Consider the following 12,769-nt stretch of genomic DNA (forward strand, 5'->3'; position numbering starts at 1 on the left):
GTGGAAGGCAGTGAGAGGGACATAGGAAGGAGGCACTGGGGGCACTAAAGGTTTCAAGGTTTATTAAATATTTGATGAATCGCTATATCTTTATACAAAGCGATGTACATAATAATACAATTGAGTTAAAAACATATGAAGGATGGCACTGGGGGCACTAAAGACAGGAAGAGGCACTAAGGACATGGGAAGGAGGCACTGGGGGCACTAAAGACATGGGAAGGAGGGACTGGGGACACTAAAGACAGGAAGGGGCATTAAGGACATGGGAAGGAGGCACTGGGGGCACTAAAGACATGGGAAGGAGGCACCGGGGGCACTAAGGACATAGGAAGGAAAGAGGGAGGGAATAGAAAGGGACAATTCTTGGGCCTGAGTGCAGAAAGAAAGAAATGAAAGAAAGGATACACAGACAGAAGGAAACGCAACCAGAGACTCATGAAATCACCAAACAGCAAAGGTAGGAAAAATGATTTTATTTTCAATTTAGTGATCAAAATGTGTCAGTTTTGAGAATTTATATCTGCTGTCTATATTTTGCACTATATTTGCCTATTTTTCTATAGTCACTGAGGTGACCGAGCTCACGGAGATGGGGCGGAAACGGGGTTTTTTAATTTTAGTCCTAGTAGTTTGCCGGTCCACAAAATAATTCTTTTATTTCTGCCGGTCCACGGGTGTAAAAAGGTTGAAAAACAATGAGCTAGAACATATGACCAATTTAAAAAGCCATTCCAATAGTTTGTTAGCAAGGATAAATCATGTAGACATTCATTTTTCTACTCATTTGAATCTAGCTACTAGGCTATCAGGTTTTCCTTCCTATCGCCACTTAGTTTTGACCAACTGAAGGCAGTGGGCTTCCTGCCTTTCTTGGGCCTTTTGCAGCGTCTACTTGTTTGGATAAAACTTGGTTTGCTGTCAGCACATGTACAAATCTGGGTCTCTCTTCATTATGGACTCTGGCTGCCCAGTCTGGTTATGCTTGTTTGGCACGGATGTATAGATGGCATCCTAAGTTGTATGTACAAATTGGCAGGCATAGCCAATTTGCATGCCCAACTTAATTATTTAACAAGCCAATTGGCACTGATCATTTATTAACGTCTAATGCTTGACACTAATTGGCACCAATTAGAAATTATATGCAGAACTTGGAAGGCACATTCTATAAAGTGGTACGTATCACTTCTAGTACACAAATCTCAAAAGGGGGCATGGGCTGAGGAGGGGCATGGGCAGATCACGGGCAGTCCTAAAAATTAGGTGCACTGTTATAGAATACATCCAATCTGCACACAACTTAGGCCTGGTTTTCCTTGGCCTAAATGGGTGTACCTAAATACACTTCTCCCTCCATATGCGCAGGGGTTAGGGTCAAAGATGGCCTGTGAATACTCCCAAAAACACTAATAACTTTTCACTTTCATATTTGCGGGGTTTGTGGTATAGCCCTCGTGAATACATTGCAAATAAAACTTATCATTAGTATTCGCGATTGTTTTTAAAAATGCTGCTGTTTATTCGACCACACTGACAAAAAGCACTGAACTTTTTTCTCAGCACTTCAGGTTGATGTCATTCAGGGGAGGAGTCAGCAAGATGAAAAACGTGAATAATCAAAGTCACAAGTGCCAAACCCGCAAATATGGAGGGGGAAATGTATTTTTCCATTTACGGCCACTAAACGTAATTCTATATATAGCAGGAGCCTTTTATAGAATCGTACTGATTGGCGCCGTGTTTTTTTTGGCACCATATATAGAATTCGGCCTGAATGTGTGTAGGTTTTGGATCAAATGCGAGTCTTCCAAAACTTGAATTCTGCTCCTTGGCAACACTGTTGTCCAAAATACTACCAAAATTTACTTATGAGACCAATAACTTACGTTTGCAGTGTTTGTCACAGAGAGCTGATGCCCTCATGTCACAGAGTCGTAAGGACCCTTTACTGCTGCTGTAGACAAAGAGATTACAGTGATGGGGATGAAATTCAGCTGCAGTAATCACTTCTGTTAGGTCCTCCATGTTTGCTGGCTTAATGTCCACAATATCTGAATGGTAGCATTATTAAAGAAAATCAAATTATTCATACTTAAGTTCTCAGATTTACAGTAGCGGACAATTGTGCAAATTATCAATTTATAATTTTTTTAAACTTGTGACTTGTGAAACATACAATTGTGAGAAGTGACACTGTCAAATAACATATAGCCTGAGATATAAGCTCTACAAAGAAAGAACTGCCTAATCTGTATATCTGTACAGCAGTGCACATGTTGAACAGTACTAAAAAAAACTTAGGAATGCTACATAATATGAACACGTTAAACTTGATACTGAACTGTACCTCGCATTTCAAACACTGCCAACAGACTCAACAATAATCCCTAGAATATCCATTTGGGGGCAGGGAGTAATTTCATTAAGCATTTTGGTGTGGAAAATAACATTTTACATATGGAAATGACTGCTTATGAAATCCCTCTGGGGTATATGCAAGAGGAGGCGGTAGCGGTTAGCGCGTCCGGCGGTTTAGCGTGCGCTATTACGTGTGTTAAACCGCTAGCGTGGCTTTGTAAAAGGAGCCCTTAGTGTCTTTTTTTTTTTTTATATAAGCAGACTCTGCCACTTCATATGTTAAAGTTAGGAAAATATTGATGATCATTTTCTACTTAAAAAGCAGTCAGTATGGAACTTTTCTCTTTTCCTCTCCTATAAACGCCTCATCTTGCCTGCCCAGGTGCACTGTTCTTTATGACTAGCAGGGGCTGCCACCATCTTCCCTCCCTCTCTTGGATAAAGCATGCAGCCTCCTTGGCAATTCTAATGTCAAACTGCAGCACCAGACAGTACATTTGCATCCATGTGCCTCACTACACAGGGCTGTGACCTGCACCACAGGGCTGGCCTCAGTGTAGATCTTCACTGTGATTTATTCAACCACTGCTTCTGGTAATTCATTAGAAGTATTCTGCTTCATTTTTTCAATCAAGTTCCTCATATTCAACTTGATGTAATTTATCTGTTCTATGTATTACTTCTTTCCCTGCCATGCTGGTATTTTCTGCCTTGTATTGTAAATGCTTTCTGTCTTTATCTGTTCTTAACCCTTTCAGGACCAAGGGACATATTTGTCCCATAACTTTAAAATCCTATAAATTTTGTTTGGGATAGTCTACAGTTCTAAATTTGATATGTACGGATTCCATATGATACTGCCTTTATGTAAACAAACTGGTTCCGACATTCATTCATTAGCGTCGTTGCCAGATTGACGAGAAGATTCACTTGCCACACTGTCCATAAGCCAGAAGTTTGATTTTTTAAAATAAAAATAATGATATTTCACAAAAAAAATCAATTTTTTGGCATCTGCAAGCCCTTTTTACCATAAAAATGTCGTCAAAACCACAAAAATTGGCCTACGATCCTTATGGTCCTGAAAGGGTTAAGTCCTTTATTCTAATTTGTATTTTATCTGTATCCCATGTATTAGCTCACCTTGTTGTGAACCGCCTAGAACTTTTTCGGTATGGCGGTATATAAGAATAAAATTATTATTAGTAGTAGTAGTTTATCAGGATGTCAGCATAATAGGAAAAAGATTAAAATAAAATTTGTTAAATAAAAAAATAGATCATTCATGAAGATCAAAATAGTGAGAAATTTTGAAAACCTGTAAGAATTGTAGAGCATCTGACTATTCATTTATGCTGACTTATCAATATGCGGGATATAAAAAAAAATCATTCTCTACCTTCTGGTCTGAGTAATGCATAGCAAACAATTCAATAGTGCCATGTTTGTCATGTTATATTTTATTATGCTTTGTTATGTATGTAAACTTGTAACCCAATCTGAGCTCTCCTGGGAGGACGGATATGAAACCAAATAAATAATTGCTTTGATTAAAACTGATTTAAAGTAAAACTGCTTTAAAACATAATAGTATCCATCCTGAATGTTTATTTTCAGATAAGTCTATACTGTACTTTACCATAAGAGCATTATTAAAAAATAAATGAATCACAAAGATTTATAGGAATCTGGGGGTCCATTAGATTCTTATGTTAAACAACTGTAATAATACTGTGTACCTACCATATTAAAGATTTCATATTCTACATACAAATCTAGAGAGGGGGGAGGGGAGGGGATTGTTTATTTTGTATTCATGTATAGTACATAAGTGTTTTTCAAGAATGCTATAGATGAATAATCTGTTACACTTACTGTAAGATGTGTTTTTATAAAATTAATAAACAATTTAAACAGGGAAGAGCATTATTAAAAGTTTGATCACTGTCACCAACAGTAAAAGGCATAATTTTTCCATTTACTCTACACATACCAATAAATCTGTTGGGCTATTTCAGCTAATTTGAAACAGAAGGTACTTAAAGCATTACTGCACGTCAACATAAAATGAACATTAGCAGTTTTCATGAAAGAGTATTACAATATTTGACGGTTTATAGGCTCTGAGCATATGTACTATAGTTCAGTGCCACAGACACCGAACATACCCTCTGAATCTGTGACTTGTTTCAAATTGTTTCAACAAAACACAATCTATTTACTGAATCAGATTCACGCATGTGATTATTTGTGGCATACACACAGGGGGCATGAACTTGACCTATAAGAAGGCCTTTATCTATAAATTCTTCCAATATTACTTCGAGCCGAAATCAAAGGTCAAATTTTATGATTTTCTAATCAATGAGATAACATGTGTAGATCATGATCTTTCAGAAAGGAGGTAGCCAGTGTACATAAAGGCTGAGGTACTTAACTGATGCTCCTAACATTCGTGCACATTTTATCAATTACAAGGATTATTGGTGCTTGTGGCGCCAAGCATATTCTCTAGCTATCGTGAATATAGCACAAAATCTCTATAAAAGTTAATGACCACAACAGTTACATAGATCAGCTCATTATCTATGAATGCATATTAAATAGCATGTTAAAATGTGTGCCTATTAATGTAAAATCATTTTTGTGAGAAATTTAACTACATCTCTGAGAAGTAATTTTTTTATATATGACTTCCAACATGTTATCTTTTTTGCAAGAAATTTACATCCAGTCTGATTTACCTTCTGTTAACATGGGCCATTAACACACATTACTGGCTCATGTTAACACACTTCAGTACAACTAATAACTGGCAAATTATTTCATAGCCAAGCTGAAATGCAACACACATAGACAGTATTTCCTGGAGCTGTTGTTTGTATTTGTATTTTTGCATTTGCACTTTTGGGTCACTGTTATCTTGTTGAACCCTTTCTAATAAAAATGATTTCCAAAAAAAAAAAAAAAAAAAATCTGAAATCTATTTTGGACTAGTTAACACAGCGTACAAAACAAAGGGCATCATTTCCAGAAGAAGCTACCACTGCTGAATAACATTGACTTTCAGGATTTTATTTTGGGCTTGACATCACAGAAAACATGACATTCACTAAACAATACAATGATGATACAAAGCCCCATTATGCATATGATGTAGAGATAAGACTGGAAACATCCAGGAGTTTTTCCTATGTACTGTACAGTCAAAAAAGGAAGAAACAATCTCCACAAAAAACAACCAAAGAAACACAAAAAGTAGAGTCTCAACAGTATTTCAACCGGGGAAGCGAAGGAAACTGAAGGTCAATAAAGACTTCTTTATTTCAATTATTTACAACCTTCAGTTTCCTTTGCTTCCCCGGTTGAAATACTGTTGAGACTCCACTTTTTGTGTGGGACAGGTACATGGGATCTCTTAGGGTGAGGAGGAGATAGTGGATGCTGTGGATGAGCAGACTGGATAAGGCCTTTATCTGCCATCAAGTTTCTGTTTCTATCAAAAGGGCCTTTAATTGGTGTTTCCATGAATAATGCATTATATCATTTAGACTGACTTTCGTGCCCCTAGCTCTCTGCTGGAGGTCGGTAACCAAAGCACTTTCTGGAATCTGATGTGTATGCACCCCGAGTCTGGCAATAATCAACACCACAGTGTGATAGTTGAACACTCCCACCACAACTTCTTTGGTTCCAGTTTGTTCAAGTAGGATCCAGGCTGAAAAACTGGAGCATGGCCTTCCAGGATCCCAGTGCACAGAACTCCCAGTAGGCCACTAAGTTGAACTTTTAATCTGGCTTTCAACTTTTAAAACCTGTTATCCTCATGCCTTTAGATTTAAAAGAATGGGTGTTCAATAGGGTAATAGGTTTGACCTTTTCATTTGATTGCAGAGTCTTCCTTAGGCACAAAGATGACTGAACCTGTCTTATTTTAACCAGTCCTGCAGTTATAATGGTGATCATCCATAGCTCAATTTTCCATCGCTCAGTTAAAAGACATTTATTCTCTGAAAGCCTATAAAGTTCAATTATCTCCCCAGCCAAATTCAGTGTTTCTGAATCATAGAATCACTGACAATGACATAACTGTGACAATGATTTAATCTATCCCTGTGGCTAATCTATCCTAATGCCAGTTATTGATCAAGAACTATACAATGATTCAATGATGCTTGAGGTCACTTTAATTCCTTCATATATTTCATCAACTTTGACACAGTGATTGCTTAGTTTGACACCTAAGCTGGAGAAAAATTATGTTTTATGAAGCTTACAAGCTAAGAGAATTCAGAATTCCAAACTCAAGGGTGTTTAAATCTTCAGGCAGAGCGTTGTAGCCCTTACCAGAAACATTAAAGGATTCCTTTTATTTTACAATTAATTTTCAAAGTTTCAGAAAGGTTAAATAATTATTCAAAAGTAAATGCAACTATTGTGAACTATAATAATGGAACGTGGAATAGTGTAATTTTTTTTGTGCAATTTACCTGATTAATTCCTTTCTCTTTTCTCCTCTCTCCATTTTTCTTCACAAATTTGGAAACTTGGGTGTATAATGTTTGACATGTGCATAAATGCAAAATTAAAACCCAAAAACAAACAAATGTTACTAGCTCTATAGCCAAATACAGGTGCTGCACTAAAAGGTGACCTGTTCTGTCAATAGCATGGGGCTTTCCTGTGCACTGAGGCCAATTTTAGCACGGCTGTAAAATGGTCACATTTTCCATTTCCTCTATTAATGGCTACAAGTTAATTTCCCCATTAGAACGTGAGCACTTACGTGAGACACCTATTTTCTAGGTGGTAAGGGTTCATAAGCTAATTGGTTGGCACAAGGCAATATAGCTGCATTAACCAATTAGCACAGAACATGCCTACGTGATGTAAATGCGCATGAGTCGAGTCTCTTTCACTTGAAAGGAAGCTCTGGAATGAGAAGGCATAGGATGAACTTAAGAGGTGATAGACTCAGGAGTAATCTAAGGAAATGCTTTTTTACAGAAAGGGTGGTAGATGCGTGTAACAGTCTCCCAGCAGAGGTGGTGGAGATAGACTGTCTGATTTCAAGAAAGCCTGGGATAGTCACATGGGATCTTTTAGAGAGGAAAAGATAATGGTTATTGCGGATGGGCAGACTGGAAGGGTCATTTGTCCTTTATCTGCCATCATGTTTCTATGGTTCTACTCTCTGACCGTAGTGCTAAAAAAATAAAGTATTTTTTTAGTGCATGGGAAGCACGTACTGATCTAAAAACTACCGTTGGACACCCAAGTGCACCAACTGGAAGTAGTTTTTAACCTGTGGTAAGCACGTGTTAATGCTTACTGCAGCTTAGTAAAAGTGCCCCATAGTTTTCAAAGAATATATGTGTGAGGGCCTTCATTCTACAATGGATAAGGATGCCAGCTGGAAATTTCTTAACCTTTGCCATAGATGGGATTTTTGAGGGGACTTTCTTTGACACAGGAAGATGGGGGCCTTCATAAGAAAGGTGAATTCTTCATAGAACTTTAATAGATCAGCCAATAAACTCAGTTATAATCTAAGAAGATAAGTTTTGCAGCTACAGAACTGCGTTAGTTAAAACACTTAAGTTATCTGGCAGCAGCTGATTATTGTTGCTCTCCAGGTAGTTATTCAGCCACCCTCAGATGCATCTCCAACTTAAAATAGTTATTTTTCATCATACACAATTTATATAGTCAACCATGAAGCACTTGCTGGGGGATTAGAAAACTGAAAGCAATGCAGTTATTCAGTCAGCACCAATTGCCAACCACACAGTTTTTGATTACACTCCTCCCTCAATATTTGGGGGGGTTAGGAGAAGATCCGGCCCGCAACTATTGAAAATTCATGAATAACATTTGGGCCGGCTCTGACCCACCCCCGCCTCCCTACCGCCTTCCCTCCGGCATCCCGGACCTTACCTGGTGGTCTAGCAGTCTTTCGGGGCAGGATCAATCTTCCTACGCTCCTGCCCCTTGCAGATTACTCATACAAAATGGCTGCTGTGAGTTCCCATATTCTCTCGAGACAAAGAATGAAAATTAATGATCTAAGGCCAGTCCTGGACAGACTTACACGGTCTGTGTCTCATATGTGATGATTTGGTGTAGAACTGGGCTGTGGAGGGCATCAATGGGAACTCCACTAACTTGGAACATGAGGATGTTACTGGCCAGACTTTATGGTAGATATCCTGTAAACTGGCTGGATGAGCTTGGATGGCAACTTCAGCATTTGAAACCTAGGACAATACCAGGTCCACGCCCCAGAAATATCAATGAAGAGACAAGTTAATTTAATTATGTATTTTCAATAGGTATAACTAATGGGCAGAATGGATGGACTGTTCAGGTCTTTATCTGCCATCGTTTACTATTTTATTATGTAAGATATACATATAGTTATAAGTACATTCAGCAGAGTTATCTGTGTTAAGTGCTCTCACTGAATATACACATACTGTAACTTTCTACCGATATGTTACTTGTGTAGCAGCGCTTAAAAGGTTAACCTATATGGATAGTGCCTGAATATCATTGCTCTCCATATAAATTTTCAGCATGTTCCTGACCCACTACACGTTAAAATTTTTACCTCTGGAGCCACACTGATTTAAACAGCCAAATGTTAGCCATTCTGTGAAGGTGATTTTGAATGAATGACTTATGTGGTCCATTCCTGCTGCTAGCCTCGTAACTGCTTTTCATATCAAGCCTACTAGTCAAAATTTAATCTGTCACTCCCCCGAAACCAGCGGGGTCTCCTTGATTTTAGAGCCCCATACCGGCGATCTGCCTTGCCTGCATTCTGAACAGCAGGAAGGCAGGAAAAGCAGAGAGAGGAGCCCGATCCTGCAGGGGAGCGTGAGGCAGTCCGCCCCTCCCCCGAAACCAGCGGGGTCTCCTTGATTTTAGAGCCCCACACCGGCGATCTGCCTTGCCTGCATTCTGAACAGCAGGAAGGCAGGAAAAGCAGAGAGAGGAGCCCGATCCTGCAGGGGAGCGTGAGGCAGTCCGCCCCTCCCCCGAAACCAGCGGGGTCTCCTTGATTTTAGAGCCCCACACCGGCGATCTGCCTTGCCTGCATTCTGAACAGCAGGAAGGCAGGAAAAGCAGAGAGAGGAGCCCGATCCTGCAGGGGAGCGTGAGGCAGTCCGCCCCTCCCCCGAAACCAGCGGGGTCTCCTTGATTTTAGAGCCCCACACCGGCGATCTGCCTTGCCTGCATTCTGAACAGCAGGAAGGCAGGAAAAGCAGAGAGAGGAGCCCGATCCTGCAGGGGAGCGTGAGGCAGTCCGCCCCTCCCCCGAAACCAGCGGGGTCTCCTTGATTTTAGAGCCCCATACCGGCGATCTGCCTTGCCTGCATTCTGAACAGCAGGAAGGCAGGAAAAGCAGAGAGAGGAGCCCGATCCTGCAGGGGAGCGTGAGGTAGTCCGCCCCTCCCCCGAAACCAGCGGGGTCTCCTTGATTTTAGAGCCCCACACCGGCGATCTGCCTTGCCTGCATTCTGAACAGCAGGAAGGCAGGAAAAGCAGAGAGAGGAGCCCGATCCTGCAGGGGAGCGTGAGGCAGTCCGCCCCTCCCCCGAAACCAGCGGGGTCTCCTTGATTTTAGAGCCCCACACCGGCGATCTGCCTTGCCTGCATTCTGAACAGCAGGAAGGCAGGAAAAGCAGAGAGAGGAGCCCGATCCTGCAGGGGAGCGTGAAGCAGTCCGCCCCTCCCCCGAAACCAGCGGGGTCTCCTTGATTTTAGAGCCCCACACCGGCGATCTGCCTTGCCTGCATTCGGAACAGCAGGAAGGCAGGAAAAGCAGAGAGAGGAGCCCGATCCTGCAGGGGAGCGTGAGGCAGTCCGCCCCTCCCCCGAAACCAGCGGGGTCTCCTTGATTTTAGAGCCCCATACCGGCGATCTGCCTTGCCTGCATTCTGAACAGCAGGAAGGCAGGAAAAGCAGAGAGAGGAGCCCGATCCTGCAGGGGAGCGTGAGGCAGTCCGCCCCTCCCCCGAAACCAGCGGGGTCTCCTTGATTTTAGAGCCCCACACCGGCGATCTGCCTTGCCTGCATTCTGAACAGCAGGAAGGCAGGAAAAGCAGAGAGAGGAGCCCGATCCTGCAGGGGAGCGTGAGGCAGTCCGCCCCTCCCCCGAAACCAGCGGGGTCTCCTTGATTTTAGAGCCCCACACCGGCGATCTGCCTTGCCTGCATTCTGAACAGCAGGAAGGCAGGAAAAGCAGAGAGAGGAGCCCGATCCTGCAGGGGAGCGTGAGGCAGTCCGCCCCTCCCCCGAAACCAGCGGGGTCTCCTTGATTTTAGAGCCCCACACCGGCGATCTGCCTTGCCTGCATTCTGAACAGCAGGAAGGCAGGAAAAGCAGAGAGAGGAGCCCGATCCTGCAGGGGAGCGTGAGGCAATCCGCCCCTCCCCCGAAACCAGCGGGGTCTCCTTGATTTTAGAGCCCCACACCGGCGATCTGCCTTGCTTGCAGTATCCCTTGTTATTCTTAACAGTTATTCAGTACACCTTGCCGGCAATATACCGTGCTATACTTATTAGTTGGTATACCTTGTTATAGGCCACTCAAGCCCCGATCCGCCTCCTCCCCATTGCCAGACGGGAGAGGAGACTTTTTTCAGTTATTTTACAGTTATTTTTCTTACTTTCTTGATTTGCTTCGGGAACTCCAGCAGCGGGAGCTTTTGCCGACAGAGCCAACCCAGCCCGCAGCAGTGAGGCGAACCTGCGAGCCCCGCTCCGCCCCTCCCCCGAGTCAGGGATCCACTTTCTTTAAAGAATCGCCCCTTCGGGAGCCATAACTAGAGATTAAACACAAAAGCGACTACCGAATAATAATAAAAAAAAAAAAAAAAAATAAATATATATATATATTCTCGAAATCACCAACACCATTACCACAGCCCAAACCAGAGACATACCAGAACCAAAGAATCTTCCACTCCACAAACAAAATGGAAAATTACATATACAAAACCACATTTGCCATCCTAATACTTTCACTACTCATTTCCAACTGGCAAACCACAGGATATCACCTATCACCCATCCCAATTCTGACAACAACCTACAGACAACCACAACCACCCAGAAAAATCCACACCACGAGAACCCTAACATCCTGCCCACTGACCAGCCAAGACCACATTCCCACCACCTGGGGAAAAAGACCTCCACCAAAGCACAAGACTACTACTCAAAAACAACTCACACCACCAAAAAATATCCTCTACCTTGATTGCAATCCTAATTCCAACACAAAATATACCTCGTTAACCTGTGCCTACATGAATATAAGATCAATTAGCCCAAAAGCAAACCTAATTAAAGACTGGCTGACTGAAGAACAACTAAGCTGTCTCTTCCTAGCCGAAACCTGGCTAACATCCAATTCGGACCCATGTATAACCGAATTCTGCCCCAAAGGGTACAAATTAGAGCTGGTTTGTCGAGAAAACAAACGAGGGGGAGGACTAGCTATTCTAGTACAAAACAACCTCAACCTAAAAGTTCTACACAAACACTCAACCCCTCACTTAGACCTTCTTGCATGCCAACTCTCCGACAATACACTCACAGACACCTTGAACTGTCTATTATGCTACATCACTCCAGGAAAATGGAACACTTCAAAACTTGAACTCGAAGAATTCATATTCCAGAACTCTCTAACCTCCACATACAATTTGCTCCTAGGAGACATCAATCTCCACCTCGAGGACCACACATCCAAACAAGTAGACGATATACTCTCATACCTCGACGCCCTATCCTACCAGATCCTCAATCCTGAACCCACGCACGAAAAAGGCCACCAACTTGATATAGCAGCATTCACGTCTCATAACCTCCACACCCCAAAAATTCATATCACCAATGGTACCTGGCACCCCTCTCTTTGGTCAGACCACCACAAATACACTTTCACCATCAAATGGCCTCAAAATAACACAAAACCCAAGCCACAAAAAACAACCTTCAAATCTAGACAGAAAATTGAGCCTGCCACATTCTGGGATAAAGTTGACCCTATAATCGCCCCCATCGACCCAACTGACTTCGTAAATCACTGGCGCATCCTAAGTGAAACAACCTTGAACGAGCTAGCCCCTGAAAAAACCAAACATAGAACCTGCAGATCCTCAGACAAGTGGTTCGACTCCGAACTCCTCCTACAAAAAAGGCATTGCAGACAACTTGAAAGATCTTGGAGAAAAAAGAAAAACGATCAAACCAAATCCGCTTGGAGAACCCAAATCAAACTATACAACATCAAACTTAAAGAAAAGCGCAAAACATACTACTCTAAACTAATTGGCACAAACACCTCTGACACAAAAACACTCTTCAACTTAGTAAAAAAACTTACGGACACAAAC

General features: G+C 42.0%; 1 protein-coding gene across 10 annotated transcripts in view; it reads right to left on the minus strand.

Annotated features, from left to right (window-relative positions):
• Positions 1-12,769, minus strand: part of PPP2R2C (protein phosphatase 2 regulatory subunit Bgamma) — a 427,959-nt gene that overhangs the window by 67,784 nt on the left and 347,406 nt on the right. For all 10 annotated transcript variants that reach the window (XM_033949713.1, XM_033949766.1, XM_033949749.1 and 7 more), the window contains one exon: positions 1,890-2,054. In XM_033949713.1, the coding sequence (XP_033805604.1) occupies positions 1,890-2,054 (165 nt within the window). The remainder of the gene's footprint in view (positions 1-1,889; positions 2,055-12,769) is intronic.

This window comes from Geotrypetes seraphini, chromosome 1 (genome assembly GCF_902459505.1).
Source record: "Geotrypetes seraphini chromosome 1, aGeoSer1.1, whole genome shotgun sequence".
NCBI classification, from domain to species: domain Eukaryota; kingdom Metazoa; phylum Chordata; class Amphibia; order Gymnophiona; family Dermophiidae; genus Geotrypetes; species Geotrypetes seraphini.